At 34.5% G+C, this 20514-nt stretch overlaps 2 protein-coding genes across 2 annotated transcripts in view; one reads left to right on the top strand and one right to left on the bottom strand.

Annotated features, from left to right (window-relative positions):
* LOC137619721 (uncharacterized) overlaps positions 1–20514 on the bottom strand; it is a 260492-nt gene that overhangs the window by 141323 nt on the left and 98655 nt on the right. The gene's annotated exons all lie outside the window — the stretch shown is intronic.
* LOC137620089 (mucin-12-like) overlaps positions 17236–20514 on the top strand; it is a 13444-nt gene continuing 10165 nt past the window's right edge. The window contains exon 1 of the mRNA XM_068350363.1: positions 17236–17377. Coding sequence (XP_068206464.1) covers positions 17236–17377 — 142 coding nt within the window. The remainder of the gene's footprint in view (positions 17378–20514) is intronic.

The raw sequence follows: 20514 nt of genomic DNA, 5'->3' as shown, positions 1-20514 counted from the left end.
GAATAGCATTTTTGAGTTCAGCCTCGATACTGTGTTGCACTTTTAGGTGTAATCAGCGCCCTTTTCCACCTCACCCTATGCTTCACTCTGACTTCCACCTGGGATTGTGGATTCTTCCTCACCATCTTCGACCTCCAAAGGCTTCTATTTCGTCCCTTGATCATAGTTGATCCATTGATGTACAAGGGGACAGGCTGGTAGAAGATGATCAGAGAGCACAGAGTTGACTCACAGTAGTGGGCAGGAGGTTCCTGTGGTTGTTTACCGGTCAAAATCCTGCAACTTTTTTCCCACAGCAGTGCAACGAGGTGCGTAGGCTAAGGGTCTTGAGATGCTATCTCTAGTTCAGAACAGGATTCAAAAGAGTTGTGGCTTGTGAGTTTTATGCAGTATATTGTTTACAATACAAGGAGCAATCTTGTGACTCCAGGGAAACATACATAATACTAATCCTAAATATCTGGTATACAAATAAAAACTGAAACTAAAAAAAAGGTTAATTAGCAAATCGGGCTTGCATGGGTAGACAAATATAACTCCTCGACTAGTAGACTTGAGTTGTAGTAGAGAGATAAAATTAAAACTACATAAATATTCAAGGTGTAAAATAATGAATACAAAGAAATTTATCTCGAGACACTCGGTTAAGGAAGAACCATGATTCAAATTCCTCCTTTCGTGACATCACAATCAATAACAAAAAATACACTACCATCACTTTCGGTATGTTAAGGGCAACTAAACTATGTTGAGCACAATTTACATAAAATTAAACTCTGAAGATGAAGAACAGTGAAAACTATTCTTCACAACATGCATGCATGGTAGTCTATGCAGGTTTTTGTGATTTCCCACAGAGACGTATCAGGCTTACGATAATCAATGATTGTCATTTTATTTTAAGCTTGACAGTAATATGGCACCTTTGATCCATATGCATTTAGATTATTTAATACAATCTGGCATATAAAGTAAGGTAGCCTAGACAAGTTTAGTCTATTAATTTATTTAATGAAAATCTGCGGTGTAATCCAAGTTCATACAACTTCACTAACTTTATGTGAGGTTCAATGGCGGGCATTGTAAGTTGTGTCCTTTTTTTATGTGGAATTATTGGCAATAGTTTTTTTGTGTTGAATACATGGTTTTTACCAATAATGACCATTAGGTTAGCAATTAGCTTAAAAAAGATATTAACAATCCTGACACCAATATATTTGAGAAAATGGACCCAATGAAGGGACAATGAGGCCTTACAGAGAGAGAATTTGAATATCAATCTAACATTAGAAATAAGAACTTATCTGCAGCTTAAGTTAGCTATAAGAAAGCACTCTATCAGTTGACCTATTTTTTATAGTAAATTGCACGAAGGGATACTAGTTCAAAACATAAGTCCTTGAGTCTAAACTAAAGAGGCTAAATGTTGCACAAGTTCATTTAAAGGAACAAGATAATGAATGATTTTGACATAAATAACGTGTGTTCAACCAAGATATTGAAAGAATGTTTGCATGATCAGAGCAAAATTCAAAAGGAAGAAAATGACGATATTTTTCAATGCAGAGATAAAGCTAGCATACTCTTGAGGCATTCTTCTGTTAGCATAGCCTACTAACAAAGCATAACTCTACTAATTATACAAAAAGTAGTTCCTTCCACCGTTCTGCATTTATTTGAAGGTTATCTTGAAGCTTCGTAGCATTCTGTCAATCAAAAAAGGCAAAATCAGCCACTCAGGCTGCAATGTTAAGAAGCTAATCAGAGCACTTTGAACTAGAAACGCACAGAAAAGGTGACCACAAAAACTGAAGTTCTTAAAGTTCTAATGGAGAAGTGAAAGTGATGAAGGAAGATAAAGGTAAGGAATCTTATATATTAGAAAATATAAATAGGTGTAAGTCTAATGGTGTCCCTGCCTTGATCCAATGATAATGTTACAGGTCCATTAGCCACCAAAGAACAAACCAATCAATTGAAGCCTGAAATTCTGAGCTTTCAATCGCATTATGAATGGTAACCAACAGTCAATAATGTGTCTTAAACTAACGGATTCTCCAAAACCAATGAATCTGCAGTAGATCCGTGCACTGATTTGTCTTATAGGAAAGAATGTGATTCCTTACCAGTTTCAAAGGAAATATTTAAGATAGATCTGCAAGAGTATGCCTCATAGATCAGTGTCTTTGAGAGTCTAAGCGAGTGTGAGCCCACTAATACTACTGAAAGGCTGTATTATCTAGTTTTTATACTGATGCCATAACTAGGAAAGCAATCAAAGGGTTTTTGCAGATCAGAACAGAGGATTAGTGCTAAAAGATTTAGTTATTTGAAACAAATCTGAAATGGATCAAATATTCATCCTGATGATAGTCAGAGATAAAGAATTTTTTTCTGATTTTCAAATTGTAAGAATAACTGCTGAGATGATATTGGCCAAAAATGAAGTGACTCTCCTAATACTACTAATATTATTCAGTAGAATATGGCGTGAAGAGGCAAAACCTGCTGAATGTGAATTAGGAGTGTTGGTTGAATTGACAAAAAAAGAAAGGAGATCTGACTAATTGCAATAATTATAGAGGTATCACACGTACGTCAGTTGTAATGATAATATATAGCATGCTTATTCTAACGAGATTAAAGAAAAAGATTGATGAAAAGCCGAGAGATGAACTAGCAAGATTTAGGAAAGGTAGAAATTGTATTAACCAAGTTTTCATTTTGAGACGTGTTTTACAGCAAGGTATAAAATATAGAAATCCCCTCTTGATGGTATTTGTAGACTATGAAAAAGCCTTTGATAGCATGCACCATCCAATTTTTAGAGAGTTCTGCGTTATTATTGAGTTCCTCATAAATATGTAAATTTGATTAAGTCTGTTCATAAGCATAGCAAGTGTAAAGTTAATGTTAATGGAGTCCTATCAAATTAATTTCTAGTGAACAGTGGAGTACTCCAAGGGAATATATTGTCACCTATGTTGTTTATCCTCCTCATGGATTTTGTAATGCATAGAACAGTTGGAGATGGTGGAGAAGGATTGTACTTGATTGGTAATAGGCAACACCAAAAGATTTCCAATACTTGCTTACCAGAATGCATGAAATACTACATGAGATTAGGCTCAAGATAAATAAAAGAAAGACAGAGATGATGAGAATGGAATATGCAATGGAAGATGAAATATCATTAGAAGGAGAAAGGATTACTGAGGTAGAATAATATGAATATTTAGGAACTATGATCTCTAATACAGGGCCTTTAGAATTGGGGTTTAATGAAAGATTGAAAAAAGGAAATCAGACAGTGGCTATGTTAAGTGAAATTTGGAAATCAAATTGACTGAAATTGCATATAAAAATCAGGCTATATATCAGTTTAGAGAGATGTGTTACTATATGGATGAATCGTGGTATGACAATGAAACAATATCCAACAAATTTTGTAGATTTTAAAACAAAGACTTCAAAAGAATATTGGAGTCAAATGACAAGACAGGATTAGAAATGAAACTATAAGAGAGATTACGCGATTGCCATCTGTGAATGAGATCATCGTGAGGGGTTGATGGAGATGGTTTGGCCATGCTCTTTGCACTCCCCAAGAGAGATTAGTTCACCAAACTTTCAACTAGGCTCTATAAGGCACTAGAAAAGTTGGAAGACTCAGGCTTACATGGCTGAGGACTAAGAAGTGTGAAGTAGATGATGTATGGAGGAGTATTGATTTAAAAGCTCAAGATAGAGACGACTGGTGAAATCTAACCGAGGCCCTTTGTGTCAATAGGTGGAGATGATGATAATGATACGGTATACAACTTATGTGTATGTACACACACATACGCACACACACATTTAGCCATGTGATTTGCAAATTTTGGCAATAAGATGTCTCCAGAATATAGCAGCTCTGATCATTTTACAACACCAGTAACATTTGTGGTTATCGTATTGTTTCTATGTAGACTCTAAATATGATTTTGATATTTATGTGATCAAATGGTTCTCTGATTATGCATGCTCCTTTTCTAATTCTTGTAACCTTTGTAGCCTAATCCAGGCTGACTAATTTGAGAAGTTTCTAATATATTGCTAATAACTGTATAATATCCTATTATGTTATTTGGGCCTTTTGGATGTTTCTAAGGCTAAACCTTTATTTTGTACCTTCTCTATGGTTAAATCCTTGTCTTTAAGTGATATTTTTCTTAGCTCTTGTGATGTGCAATTTTCAATTATTTGATCAATCATAAAGATTCATCATTCCAAAAAATTAAATTTAGTATAGTCACACAGTCATCTAATCTTTCACCCGACTTTTGATATCCTTGCGCTTAGATCTGGCACCATTCAAAGAATTTATCAAGTTGGGGAAAGATGTATGCGGGAAGAGCCAGGAATATCACTTCACTTGTGTCACCTGATGCTTGCAATGCCTTAAAAACTTCAGGTAGCTTTCAACTTGTGATATACAATAGCACTGCTTTCTTTTGTGCAACCTTAATATTACCTAATGATGTCAAATACACTTTAAAATACTTAACCCTGGATAGGTACGGTGGGTCGTTTGCGACCCCGAGCGTCAAAAAAAAACAGGTTTTTCTCACGTGACTCACCCCCGTGACTGAATTTGTGGGTGATCGACCTGCAGGAGGTGTCTCCTCTACACGCTCTAGTAGTGTCCAGATGTGCATTGCTGTAGCTGTACTCCTTCCCCGATTTCTGAGACGCGTCGGGGTCGTTCGCGTCCGAGTTTACCCTTCTAGGGTAGTTTGCATAATTATCAAAGTTATTACGTATTATGAAATTGTCGTAGAATGGTGCAACTTGTATAGGTTATCAGTTGTGGAAAGTCTTGGTGGATTGTTTGGCTACCATGTGCATGTTTTTTTTTTTAGTTAAAATGTCGTTCATCACCACGAGGACCATTTTACCGCGAGTGCCCCTTTCTCATTTTTTTTCATTTTTTTGCCAAGTCATTTTTCCGTAAGATATTGCCAAATAGTGTCGTAAAACTTTTGCTTGTTTAGTGTTGGAAAGTGTGTCTAGATGATCTGGCTACCCATGCATGACTTTGTTTTTGTCAGATACGACGTAGTTATTGGTATATTGGGTATTTAACTGCGGTTACCAATTTCTGTTTTTTTTTCAATATTTGTAAAAATTACTACGTAGTAAGGAATTGCCGTATATTATTCATTTTTTTTTCATGTTTATGTGTTAGAAAGTGTGCCTTGATGGTTGGGCTAACACGTGCATGTCTTTTTTTTTATCTGAGATGTCGTATATTAGAATGTCGGGCATTTTACCGCGAGTGTCCCTTTTTCCTTTTTTTTCATTTTTTTGCCAAGTCATTTTTCCGTAAGATATTGCGAAAGAGTGTCGTAAAACTTTTGCTTTTTTAGTGTTGGAAAGTGTGTCTAGATGATCTGGCTACCCATGCGTGATTTTGTTTTTGTCAGATACGACGTAGTTATTGGTATATTGGGTATTTAACTGCGGTTGCCAATTTCTGTTTTTTTTCAATATTTGTAAAAATTTACTACGTAGTAAGGAATTGCCGTATATTATTGATTTTTTTTCATGTTTATGTGTTAGAAAGTGTGCCTTGATGGTTGGGCTAACACGTGCATGTCTTTTTTTTTATCTGAGATGCCGTATATTAGAATGTTGGGCATTTTTCCGCGAGTGCCCCTTATTATTTGTTTTGCATTTTTTTGCTTAGTCATGTTACCGTAAGGAATTGGCAAGTAGTGTCGCAAAACTTATATTTTTATAGTGTTGGAAAGTGTTTTTAGATGATCTGGCTACCCATGCCTATTTTTTTTTTAGCCAGATATGGCGTATATATAAGTATGAGTTCGATTTTCCTGTGATTGCCATTTTTTCGTTTTTTCCCATTTCTTTCAAAATTACTACGTACTAAGGAACTATCACAGAGTAATATTTCATTTATATGTTTATTTGTCGGAAAATGTGCCTTGATGGTTTGCCTAGCACGTGGCTGAAATTTTTTTTTTTCTGAAATGCCGTATATTAGAATGGCCATTTTTCCACGAGTGCCCCTTTTTATTTGTTTTGCATTTTTTTGCTTAGTCATGTTACCGTAAGGAATTGGCAAGTAGTGTCGCAAAACTTATAATTTTATAGTGTTGGAAAGTGTTTCTAGATGATCTGGCTACCCATGCCTATCTTCTTTTTTTAGCCAGATATGGCGTATATATAGGTATGTGTTCGATTTTCCTGTGATTGCCATTTTTTCGTTTTTTCCAATTTCTTTCAAAATTACTACGTACTAAGGAACTATCACAGAGTAATTATTCATTTAGATGTTTATTTGTCGGAAAATGTGCCTTGATGGTTTGACTAGCACGTGGCTGAATTTTTTTTCTTCTGAAATGCCGTATATTAGAATGTTAGCCATTTTTCCTCGAGTGCCCCTTTTTATTTGTTTTGCATTTTTTTGCTTAGTCATGTTACCGTAAGGAATTGGCAAGTAGTGTCGCAAAACTTATATTTTTATAGTGTTGGAAAGTGTTTCTAGATGATCTGGCTACCCATGCCTATCTTTTTTTTAGCCAGATATGGCGTATATATAGGTATGTGTTCGATTTTCCGGTGATTGCCATTTTTTCGTTTTTTCCCAATTCTTTCAAAATTACTACGTACTAAGGAACTATCACAGAGTAATGATTCCTCTAGATGTTTATTTGTCGGAAAATTTTGTTTACTTTTTTTTTGATTGAATATCATCAAATTTTTTTAGCTAAAATATTGTTTTACATTTTTTTTTTCGATTTTATTTCCCTTCAAAAAAATTTTTTGGGTCAGAATTTTAATTTTATATTCGTAAAATAATCGACAATTATCCAGCAACCCACCATACAATTTTTATGCATATCCAATAATAATTAGATTAGTAAATAACACCTTGAAATTGACATACCCTTCCTACATTTCAAGTGGCAGATTAGGGAGTCTGAGTCAGTGTGGTTGGCGGCCATTTTGTGGACATATCCGAAGCGTAAGCTGCCCTATCTATATATATTCTTGTTCCCTATAGAATTTGTGATATTTTGGTATATTTTTACCTGCATAAATATCATATTATATATTAAATATATGTATTTTTTTTACGGAATTTCTAAGTACTCAAAAAATTACCTTTAGATATGGCCCCTGATATAAATGTAATTTACAAAATAATGAAGATTTTTTTACATATTTCTATTTTAGGATAACATATGTTTATTCCCTAAAAAAATTAGCCACTTCCTATTTCATTTGGGTACCCAAAAAAATTCATGAAATTTGGACAAATTTTTTTGGCCAAAAAAAGTTACCCTTTTTTTCTCATTTCAGATCTTCACCTCCATGGGTCTGACTTCATCCAAAATACATCAAGATGTGTCCTAAACATTCAAGAATCAATTCCTAAAAGGATTTGTGTATATATGTATAAACTTTTTTTTATGAATTTTTATGTCAGGTCTTTTTTTTTTTCTACTTAATTTTTTAAAATATTTATAATAAATAGTTTTTCTGCAGATGAGTAGTATTTATCTATACAGTTGTTTTAAGCATTCATTGAAGTTTTTTTTGGCAAAAGAAAAAAGGAGGTTACTGCAAAAACTGATTTTTCAAGAATTTTTTTTGGCGTCGGGGTCGTTCGCGTCCGAGTATACCCTTAAAGGGGTGTCCGAGGACCGTACCTATCCAGGGTTAAATCAACTCACGTATCTTGTAGCTACAAAATTGGGATCTTTTACAATGCGGATTAGAGCTCAGTGTTCAACATATTAGAACCATAATGAAAAAAAAAAAAATCGGGTTACCTAAACTAGGCTAGTCTAACTCAATTTTTTTGTAAGTCTAGAATTCAACTACCTAATCTGAGCATTTGCTTTTGTTCTGCCCTTTATGTCTTATACCAAACAATGGCCCCCTTCAGACCATTGAACTTGTAAAAAAAACGGTAACCTTTGGTGACTGCATCTGCAGGCAAGGCTGCTGCAGGTTGAAAAAAAGGGGTTCATAGTGATTCAGATCAGTTTTGTTTTGAGTGCGTGAAGTTTGAGGCCAGTTATTTGCTACTGTTTCAACACCAAATTTTTAAATGCTGGTTGACAATGTCTTGTACATGGATCTGTTCCTCAGTCTCATTGGGGAGGTTCCTCTGTGTTCCAGGATACGGGCTTTAGCCTCTGCAATTGCATCTTTTCTTTGTGTTTCAAGGAAATTAAAAATTGTTCTTTTCTGGATTGTGTATGTGGCCTCTTGTTCCATCTCTACCTTTCTACAGGCAGTGTTATCTTCCTGTTTATAATGATCAAGGTTTGTTTTACAGAAAATGCATTTCTGATCTTGGCGTCCTCTGCTTTGCAATGCTTTCTCCACGTTGGGCTGGATATGTGTGAGGTATTAAGAGTTTCCACTATCTGAAGTTTCATTTGTCTTAGGGGACTTTGTTCTTGTGGACATAGCCTGTGTCAAAGGACAGTGATGGTTATAGAACATTTGCTTGACTATGATCACTTTGGTCAGAGCTTGTCCCATTTATCTGTATGGGATCCTTGACCTCTTTCAGTGAGTGTACTTAGTTGTCTATTTCGTGGTGGTGTTTGAGAATGGAACACTTTAGTGAAGTCATGAATAGGAGATACAAAGGGAATAATTTGATTCATATACCTGAAGCTGAGGATGACCTTGAAGTGCCCATGAATGAATTCAGTGTTTTTGAAGTCACCATTAGAAAACTCAAGAGATGGATAGCCCCTGGATACAAAGAAATAACTGATGAGATGATATTGGCCGACAATGGAGTGACTCCCAGAATAAATGCGAGACTGTCCTGTTGAATGTGGCGTGAAGAGGCAAAACCTAAAGAATGGGAAATAGGTGTGTGGGTGAAAAAAAAGATCTGATGTAAGGCAACAATTATAGAGGCATATCACTTACGTCAGTTATGAAAATATATAGTATGCTTATTCTAAAATGGCTAGAGAGAAAGATTGATGAAAAGGTGAGATGAACAAGCAGGATTTAGAAAAGGTAAAAGTTAAACTGACCAAATTTTCATTTTAGGACATGTTGTACACCAATGTGTAGAATATAGGCATCTACTTTTGATGGCATTTGTGGACTATGAAAAAGCCTTTGATATTGTGCTCCGCCAATTTTGTGGAGAGTCCTGCGTTAATCTGGATTCCGCTTGAATATGTGAATTTGATTAAGTCTGTTCATGAGCATAGCAAAGGCAAAGTTAATGTTATTGGATTCCTATGAAATGAATTTCCAGTGAATAGTGGAGTACTCCAAGGGAATGTGTTGTCACCTATGTTGTTTATCTTCCTCATGGATTTTGTAATTCATAGAATAGTTGGAGATGGTGGAGTAGGATTGGACTGGATTGGTAAGAGGAAATCAGCTGACCTAGAGTATGGTCATAACGCTGTCCTTATTAGCAGAACACCACAGAATTTGCAATGTTTGCTTACCAGAATGCATGAAATTTTACAGGTGATTGTGTTCAAGAAAATAGAGGTATGACAGAGATGATGAGAACGGAATATACAATAGAAAATCAAATATTATTGGAAGGAGAAAGGATTAATGAGGTGGAATCATTTAAATATTTAGGAACTATGATCTCTAATATATAATCTTTAGAGTTTGAGTTTAATGAAAAAATGGAAAAAGCAATTCTGATAAGGGCTAGGTTGAGTAAAATTTGGAAATCAAATCTCCTGAAATTACATATAAAAATCAGGCTATATATGAGTTTAGTGAGACCAGTGTTACTTTATGGACATGAGTCATGGTATGACAATGAAACAGTATCTAACAGATTTAGTAGATTTGAGAACAAAACCCAGTACAGGATTAAAAATTAAAATATAAGAGAGATTACTAGAGTGTCATATATGAATGAGATCATGGTGATGGTCAGATGGAGATGGTTTGGGCATGCTCTTCGCACTCACCAAGAGAGATCAATTCACCAAACTTTCAATTGAGCTCCACAAGGGACTAAAAGAGTTGGAAGACCCAGGCCTATATGGTAGAGGACTATGAAGCGTTAAGTAGGAGATGATGAATGGAGAAGTATTGATTTAAAAGCTCAAGTAGGTTTTTCTTGTTCTTTAGGCTTTTCAGCATATGCTCTAATTCCTCCATGTTCGTCCTCTCTACCTCTCTCTCCCAGACTGCTGTACTTGTTGTCCAATTTAATATTAATCCTGTTTATATCCTCGGCTGTTTTCCTTCTGAAGTAATTGCCTCTTCTTTCTTGAATAGGTCGGAGGAGAATGTATCGAATCTCTTCTTTACATTTTTCACATTTTCAATTGATTCACATTGTTCATTTTGGACACTGTATACATTTTTTTATGTCCATCCATCATTCAGTAAAATAAGCAGCAAGTCTATCGACTCTTGTGTTTAAAAATTACGTTGTTTATCTAACGATATCTTGTCACGAACAATTTGTGTTCACAATTGAATATTCTATATAACTGATTGAAAATAACTCTACCGATGCCTAGTAATGACTGGTCAAATAAAACACTAAAGGGCTCCCATTATGAGAACAAAAACTAAATTATGTAGCATGTAACCTACAAAGAAAGAAACTGAGGAACAGATATCAACGATGAACAAAAAAGAAAGAAAAAAAAAACTTGCGCTCATTCCTGTCAACATTGGTTCATGTCAAATATATTCTCATATATTTAGTGGGTGTCTGTCAGTATTTCTTGGCTTCTGAAATTCTCAGAAGGGAGAAGCCGGACTTAACACTTAGCACGTAGGCTACCCCTCTGCCCTGACGGCACTTTCTCCTCTAAATTCTAGCTGAAAATTATTTGAGACAACCACATCTGAATAACGCCCTCTCTCTCTCTCTCTCTCTCTCTCTCTCTCTCTCTCTCTCTCTCTCTCTCTCTCTCTCTCTCTCTCTCTCCAGGTGAAAACCAAGTAAGTTGACATAATTATCTCTTACTATTTATTATCATTGTAGTGATGATAATTACAGCTGTAATTAAAGCGTCGGTTAGATTTCACCAGTCGTCTCTATCTTGAGCTTTTAAATCAATACCTCTCCATTCATCATATCTCACGTCACGCTTCATAGTCCTCAGCCATGTAAGCCTGGGCTTTCCTACTCTTCTAGTGCCTTGTGGAGCCCAGTTGAAATGCCCATGTATCTTTTTACGTCGTTGGTTGTCGTACAACAACCGTGAAAGAGTGCTGCAAAGTGGGCACTTACTGTGTTAGTAAGCAAAAATGAAGTATGGGCCTGATTATACAGCGCTGCTCCATTGAGATAAGGAAAGAAGATGGTTGGTATATGTTAGCATAACCATCTTCCCAAACAAGGATTCTCGAAGGTCTGTAATTTAAAGAATTTCAAAGTCCCTTAAAGGTTACACAGAGGACAATTGGTGTAAATATAATGCAAAATCAGTTTTTTTATGTAACTTGAATTGTAAGAATTTGATTAATAACAAAATGTCAAGAAATAAAATCTCTCTCTCTCTCTCTCTCTCTCTCTCTCTCTCTCTCTCTCTCATCGATTGCTTCGCGGTGCACGAAATTACTCTGATTCTAAGAATAATTTTTTGTCGATTCTTGTAACTGATTACATGCTATAAAACTACATACACACACACACACAAAGAGAGAGAGAGAGAGAGAGAGAGAGAGAGAGAGAGAGAGAGAGAGAGAGAGAGAGAGAGAGAGAGAGAGAACATGAAATATGTTATGGCATCATCATCTCCTCCTCCTACGCCTATTGACACAAAGGGCCTCGGTTAGATTTCACCAGTCGTCTCTATCTTGAGCTTTTAAACCAATACTTCTCCATTCATCACTTCCTACTTCACGCTTTATAGTCTTCAGCCATGTAGGTCTGGGTCTTCCAACTCTTTTAGTGCCTTGAGGAGCTTAGTTAAATGTTTGATGAACTAATCTCTCTTGGGGAGTGCGAAGAGTATGACCAAACCATCTCCATCTAGCCATCACCATGATCTCGTCCACGTATGGCATTCGAGTAATCTTTCTTATAGTTTCGTTTCTAATCCTGTCCTACAATTTAATTCCCAATATTCTTCTGATGGCTTTGTTCTCAAATCTCCAAAATCTCTTGGATATAGTTTCATTGTCATACCACGACTCATGTCCATAGAGTAACACCGATCTCACTAAACTGATATATAGCCCAATTTTTATGTGTAATTTCAGGCGATTTGATTTCCAAATTTTATTTAACCTAGCCATTATCTGATTTGCTTTTTTCAATATTTCATTAAACTCAAATTCTAAAGACCCTGTATTAGAGATCTTATTTCATAAATGTTTAAATGATTCTTCCTCATTAATCCTTTCTCCTTCCAATGATATTTCAACTTCCACTGCATGTTCCGTTCTCATCATCTCTGTCTTTCTTCTATTTATCTTGGACCCAACCTCCTGTGATATTTCATGCATTCTGGTAAACAGGCATTGCAATCCTGTGATGTTCTACTAAGAAGGACAGCGTTATCAGCATTCTCTAGGTCAGCTGATTTCCTATTACCAATCAGTCCAATCCTACTCCACCATCTCCAACTGTTCTATGCATTACAAAATCCACGAGTAGGGTAAACAACATAGGTGACAACACATTCCCTTAGAATACTCCGCTCTTCACCAGAAATTCATATGATAGGACTCCACTAACATTAACTTTGCACTTACTATGCTCATGAACAGACTTAATCAAATTCACATATTTAAGAGGAACTCAATTACGCAGGACTCTCCACAAATTTGGCCGGTGCACACTATCAAAGGCTTTTCATAGTCCACAAAGGCTTTTCATAGTCCACAAATGCCATCAAAAGTGGATGCCTTTATTCTACACATTGCTATATATGTCCTAAAATGAAAATTTAGTCAGCAAAACTTCTATCTTTTCTAAATCCCGCTTGTTCATCTCTCAGCTTTTCATCAATCTTTCTCTCCAGTCTCTTTAGAAGCATACTTTATGTTTTCATAACAACTGACGTAAGTTTTATGCCTCTGTAATTATTGCAATCAGTCAGGTCTCCTTTTCTTGTCAGTTTCACCAACACTCCTAGCTCCCATTCATCAGGTTTTGCCTCTTCATGCCACATTCTACAAAATAATCTCGTAAGTATTCTGGGAGTCACTTCATTTTCGGCCAATATCATCTTGGTAGTTATTCCATCGTATCCCGTGGCTTTCCATCTCTTGAGTTTTTTAAGAATAGCTTCGAATTCAGATGTTATTTACTATAATATAATTTGAATTTCCTTGTAAATTTAAGAGGATTTCACGAGGAAAATCTGCCGATTCTAGCATATGCCATAATTTTTCCTGAGCTTCACTAACCTAGAAATCTAAACTTTATTGAAATACCTCATTTAACGATATCATGAGGCTTACTAGATTACAAAATAAACATTAAAAAACAAAATTTAAAGATACAATTAGCACATATATGTATACGTATATATATATATATATATATATATATATATATATATATATATATATATATATATATATATATATATATATATATATATATATATATATGTTGATGAAAATATCTTTGGAGTTAAATATTTGTACGAGTCATCAGGCAGTTTGTTGGTTATTCTTTGATGGTGTGGCAGTGAGGTACAGGAAGGAGTGAGGTAAACCTGAAATTTCAAACATACAAATTCACAGATGGACGTTCAAAAATCAAGATGAAGTCACTGGCAGGAAGAATTTCCTTGGAATTGATACATCTTGAATCTAAGCTTCATCTTGCAACTGCCAAATTGCCGCCTGTATGGAAGCCTAAGGAGGGATTTGGCAGGGGCAGACTGGAGAGAGCTGAAGCCTAAATTGGAAATACTTAGTGTCAATGTTGCACCTCGCATCTTCAGCAGTGTGTGATCAGTCTCTGTAGAATCAAAGTATTTTAATTCAAGAGGCTCATCCCTGTTTCCTACACCTGCTGAATTGTCGCCTGTGTGGACACAGTTGTAGGGTGATTATACGGAAAAAAATCTGGCACAAAAGAATTGGCTGCGTTGTAGCCTTGAAAGACTACTTCATGATGTTGTCGTCTTTTGGGGAAATATTGTTCCCTATATATATATATATATATATATATATTTGAGTGACTCAGACAAAAGATCCAAAAAACCTTCGACATCAGTGTCCTTCCTTCTTGGGCAGCAAAGCTTTAATCATCTTAAAACACGTAGAAGACTGGTACTGTGTACGATGGATGCAAAGATCTGTTCTCGTGAGGCAATGTATTGTATCTTTCAATGATATTTAGAACTATCTGGGATTCGCCAACATTTCAAAGACCTTGGAAATCTGTCAGAAGGGGTAATCTCAACACTACAATATTGTCAGTTATTCTTATAAAATAGGTTGTTTGCCCAATGGGGGAGAGGGATAACACCGTATCAAGTATTTTGGCATGGGGAAATAAATGTATGTTGACCTGATTCAGTGTATAGGGGTAAATACTCGGCCAAAGATGCACTCACTAAGTGTTTAGGCCATGTTATGATAATTATCCCTTTTACCCCCACCATAAGGTTAAATTTCGAGCACATTTTGCTAAATAATTTTTTAAAATTGCTCTAACAAGCTTAATTTTTGTCCTAGAAAGGTCAGGTTGGACTCATTCTTTTGGAAAATGCCTGAAGTTTCTCGTACAATTATCAAAAATATGTAAAAATATGTAATTAACAGTGTTTTGCAAGAACGTACCGGTACGTCCTTTGGGGGTGAAAGGGCTAGTTAAGGTGTGCTACTTTAGATGGAGTATGGAATACTGATTTAAAAAACCTTGCTATATATAATTCTCAGGATAATTTCATTCAAGGATAACATGGGGTGTCTACAGGGCCAAAACTTGACAACTATATCAGTTAGAGAGAAAAAAAAGAGTTGCAGATTTAAAGACCTAATCTCCTGCAGCAATACTACGATGTACAGTTATCATTATTACTAGCCAAGCTACAACCCTACTTGGAAAAGCAAGATGCTACAAGCCCAAGGGTTCCAATAGGGAAAAATAGCCCAGTGAGGAAAGGAAATAAGGAAATAAATAAATGATGAGAACAAATTAACAATAAATCATTCTAAAAACAGTAACGTCAAAACAGAATGTCATATTTTAACTATAAAAATCGAATGTTTGGTGTTTCATAATTATTCACGAAAATTATATAGCTACCAATTAATGAATAATAATTGAAAGGTGTTGAAAACCATAGACTGTATTTTCTTGTTCAATTTTGATTCCCAAATTGATATCAGTTTTTGTTTATTCATTATTTTTCTTTTATCAAAATATTCTTGCTAAAGGCTGCTTGCAACTTCCCCCTGGTCTGGTGCAGAATAAATTGGGCAGATAAAGCTTGATGATTTAAAAAGCCCTATTTTGGTATTTTAATGCAATGAAATAAAGACAGGACTGAAGTGCCTAAAATATTACGTTTTTACGTGATAAATCTCTTATTATACCAGAAGTTGCCTGTAGGTCAATATCCTAAAGAAAATATCCAAGATTCAGTGTATAACAATATACAGACACACACACACACATATATATATATATATATATATATATATATATATATATATATATATATATATATATATAAATTAATATATATAAATGCATATACAATATATGTATGTATAATATATATATATATATATATATATATATATATATATATATATATATATATATATATATATATATATAATGTATGCATATACATATATAATATATGTATGTATAATATATATATATATATATATATATATATATATATATATATACATACATATATTATATATGTATATATATATATATATATATATATATATATATATATATATATATATATATATATACACACACACACTTTTCATGCAAGTTTTGGTCGCTCAGAGTTAAGGGCTTTTATTACAGCAAAGGGAAAACCTATTTACTTCATTGTTGATGTTCATAATTTTTATTAATATTTTATTTTCTGAAAAAACCTGCCCTCAATAAGCAAATAAAGCGTTCGAAAATCCATTTAGTTTATATTGGCAATGGCCATCGTTGTTAGTTTGTTGTTTTTTTTTTTTTTGGGGGGGGGGCAGAATTATTAAAGCACCAGTGAATATTGAGGGGAAAAAATAAGTTAAAAATAAAATATACTTTCATATAGAAAATATACAAGCTTAGAAATCTGTGTAACTTTCGTATTTATGAAGTAAATATGAAAATCAGTACACAAATCTTTTAAGAAGGGCTGTTTTACTGATACCATAATGGCGACAGACATAACGTTTACCTCACAGGGGAAGATACAAAGACAAATGGAGTAGAAGTTATTCTCCATTAATATCCAGGAGAACATCACAGAGGTCCAGTGTATCAGTGACGACCCTCAACAATGGTGTAGTGAAGAGTCCAATCTTGTTCCTCGATATTCCCACTAGAGAGTTATGGGGTCCTTTAACTGGCCAGACAGTACTACATAGGATCCTTCTCTCTGGTTACGGTTCTTTCCCTTTGCCTACTCATACACCGAATAGTCTGGCCTATTCTTTACAGATTCTCCTCTATCCTCATACACCTGATAACACTGAGATTACCAAACAAATTTTCTTCACCCAAGGGTCAACTACTGCACTGTAATTGGTCAGTGGCTACTTTCCTCTTGGTAAGGGTAGAAGAGACTCTTTAGCTATGGTAAGCAGCTCTTCTAGGAGGACACTCCAAAATCAAACCATGGTTCTCTAGTCTTGTGTAGTGCCATAGCCTCTGTACCATGGTCTTCCACTGTCTTGGGTTAGAGTTCTCTTGCTTGAGGGTAAACTCGGGCACATTGTTCTATCTAGTTTCTCTTCCTTTTGTTTTCTTAATTCATCTAAAGTTTATATATCAAATATTCATTTTAATGTTGTTAGACTTCTTAAAATATTTTATTTTTCCCTGTTTCCTTTCCTCACTGGGCTATTTTCCTTGTTGGGGCCCCTGGGCTTATAGCATCCTGCTTTTCCAACTAGGGTTATAGCTTAGCAATTAATAATAATAAAAATAATAATATCATAAATACTTTTTGATCGGAATTAAGAAGGAATAACAAAGAATGGTTGGAACTGATGTTGCCTGACGATTTAGTCAATACAGCAGACAGAAGAGGAACTACAAGAATGGTCTTTGATATGGAAAGGAAAGAAATGAAGGTGGACAACGGAAAGACAGAGCTAATGATTAGTAGCAGAGATGGAGATGAAGAAGTAAACATCCAAGTAGAAGATGAAACAATGCTAAAACAGAACAATGAGTTCAACTGTTTGTGATCAATAACAACGGACAAGAAAATACCAATAAGATTCAAAATTAGGATCTAAAAGACAGTTTTCTGGACCATACTATTATATGGGACAGAGTCTTGGACACTTACTTGGAAACAAGAGGGAGTTATGGAAAGAACCAAGAGGCAAGATGCATTGCTGGAATAGCACTACTGGAACGAAGGGAGAGTGAAGGCATAAGGAGAATGCATGGTATACGTAATACAAAAGCTTTAAGGAAGTTCGTCTTAGATACTATGGCTATATAATAAGAACAGAAGATATGCACCCATTCAAGAGAGCTAAGAACATACTTGTGATGTGAAGGAGTGTGGCGCATCAGCGAACCAGATGGATGGATGTATCATGTGGTGAGGGAAGATATGGCTGGGATGGGACTGGGGGAAGAAGATTTTACTGATAAGACAACCTGCTCCAGCTCACACATTTTATTTCAATTATATATTCCAGATACCCCTATAACATACATATTTGTATCCTCCGTCAGATGTTAGAATAAATTGGTTTTACACTCTATATGAAGTCTGTCTTGTGAATTGTTTCTGGTCCTATGACCATAAAAGACCTGTACTTACAATTATTTGACCTAATCTACATAAGCTTAGGATTTGAACAGTAAACAATAAACCAGTTACAGAAACATTGACTTGATCGTTAGTTAATTTTTCTCTCTGAATTCTTCTCTCGTTATATACAACTACAAGTTTATATTAACGTCTTTTAAATCAATAGTTTGAATTTCTGTTCGTAAGGAGACACAACAACCATTGGGAGATAGATGACCAAATTATCATTAGTTACTAATTGTTTTAGATCACATGAGATTTAAACTAACTGTGGCCATCAGTCTTTTCAGTATGTCTTAAATAATAGTTTGGCTAAGATATAGAAAACTAACAATTCATAAAACAAAAGTTTATACATTCTTGTAAGTATTGGTAAAACCCTTATGTTGACTCCGCCTTTGGGACATGTCAGGATGGTAGGCTACCCATAAATCAGCTCCTAACCCCACCCCTCACCCCCATGGGTATGTCTGGGCGGTAGCCTTGGAGGAGTAATACTATTCCTCCAAGGTGGTGGGTTAACCCCAAATCAGTTCATCCCTCAGGCCATGCCAGGGCGGTATCTCTCTAAACAGCATATATTTTGTATTCGGCTGGACTCTACTCCTTACCTTCCCAGGGCCTTCCCACTCCCCCTACCTCTCCTCCCTTTAGATGAATAAGCCTCGCCATCTACACTTGCTTCCACTCCTCTAAAATGCAAATGTGCCATTCTCTTTGTTTATATATATATATATATATATATATATATATATATATATATATATATACAGATATATATATATATATATATATATATATATATATATATATATATGTATATATATATGTATATATACATATATATATATGCATATATATGTATATATACATATATACATATCTATCTATCTATCTATCTATCTATATATATATATATATATATATATATATATATATATATATATATATATATAAGCATGAAAAGCAAAAATACTATTATACTACAGGCCTACATAGAAATATCATACAATGGTGGATGAGTAAATGGCTTACCGACACAACCCTGGACGCCGTTTTACCTATCTTTCGGAAAAAATGGATCTTGAACTTGAATTAGCATTGTTGGTTGTGTGTACCATTCATCCACGAGAAAAGGAAAGCCTACCTGTGAAAGGTCATATGCATTGCTGCCTCTTAACTGGTAAATAACATTAAGAAAAGCTGCTGTTCAACTCCAAAGGGCCATGAAGAATTAAAAGGTAATCTACTACGTTGGAAGCCATAGAGAAAAGGAGGAAAAGGGGATGAGATGAAAAAGTTCCAGAAAGAGTAAGAGAGATACGAAATAGAGATGGAGGAAGTAAGAGGAAAAGGGGAAGATATCATAAGGAGAGAGAGAGAGAGAGAGAGAGAGAGAGAGAGAGAGAGAGAGAGAGAGAGAGAGAGAGAGAGAGAGAGAGAGAACAAGGATCTAATAAGAGGAGGGAGGTAGGGATGGGCAGAAGTGAAGGCAGGTACTGATTCATCATCATAACTCGCACGTTATTATTATTATTATTATTATTATTATTATTATTATTATTATTATTATTATTATTATTATCATTATCGTTATTATCATTTTTATTTTTGTTATTATTATTATTATTATTGTAATCATTATTATTATTATTATTATTATTATTATTATTATTATTATTATTATTATTATTATTATCATTATTATTGTTATTACTATTATCATTACTATTATTACTATTATTGTTGTTGTTGTTACTTTCTAATCTACAACCCTAGTTGGAAAAGCAGAATGCTATAAACCCAGGGGCTCCAACAGAGAAAATAGCCCAGTGTGGAAAGGAAACAAGGAAAAATAAAATATCTTAAAAACAGTAACAACATTACAATACATATTCCATATATAAGCTACAAAAAAAAAAAAACTTGAACAAAACAAGAGGAAGAGAAATTAGATAGAATAGTGTGCCCGAGTGTAAAGGTAGGATGAGAAAGGAAAGAAAGGAGAGTCCAGACGGAATGTGGGCTGTTTTGAAGGATACCCGGGACTCAAAAGTTCTTACCTGAGCCCCCGGAAGCCAGCTCAGTAAGCGGCCACTCCCCTGCTGACTGGTAAAAACGGGCTTGGTACCAAACATACCTATAGAGCTTGTGCTATTGTTAATCCTTTATTGTCTCTTTGATATATTTCACATTCCTTTTACCTTTCATGTAAAATTCTTAAAACTCTTTATGACTCAGTTTATTAATCATTTAAAATCTAGAGAATATCCGTATACGAGTAATAATAATGACAATGATAATGATAATGAAAATGATAATGATAATGATAATAATAATGATAATGATAATAATAATAATGAATAAATTATAATAATAATAATAATAATAATAATAATAATAATAATAATAATAATAATGATGACAATAATAATTATAATAATAATAATGAATAAATAATAATAATAAAAATAATGATAATGATAACAATAATAATAATAATAATAATAATAATAATAATAATAATAATAATAATAATAATGAAATT

This window comes from Palaemon carinicauda, chromosome 26, assembly GCF_036898095.1.
Source record: "Palaemon carinicauda isolate YSFRI2023 chromosome 26, ASM3689809v2, whole genome shotgun sequence".
In the NCBI taxonomy this organism is placed as follows: Eukaryota; Metazoa; Arthropoda; class Malacostraca; order Decapoda; family Palaemonidae; genus Palaemon; species Palaemon carinicauda.
The sequence above is the reverse complement of the archived record's forward strand: the minus strand, read 5'-3'. Positions and strand labels throughout refer to the sequence as shown.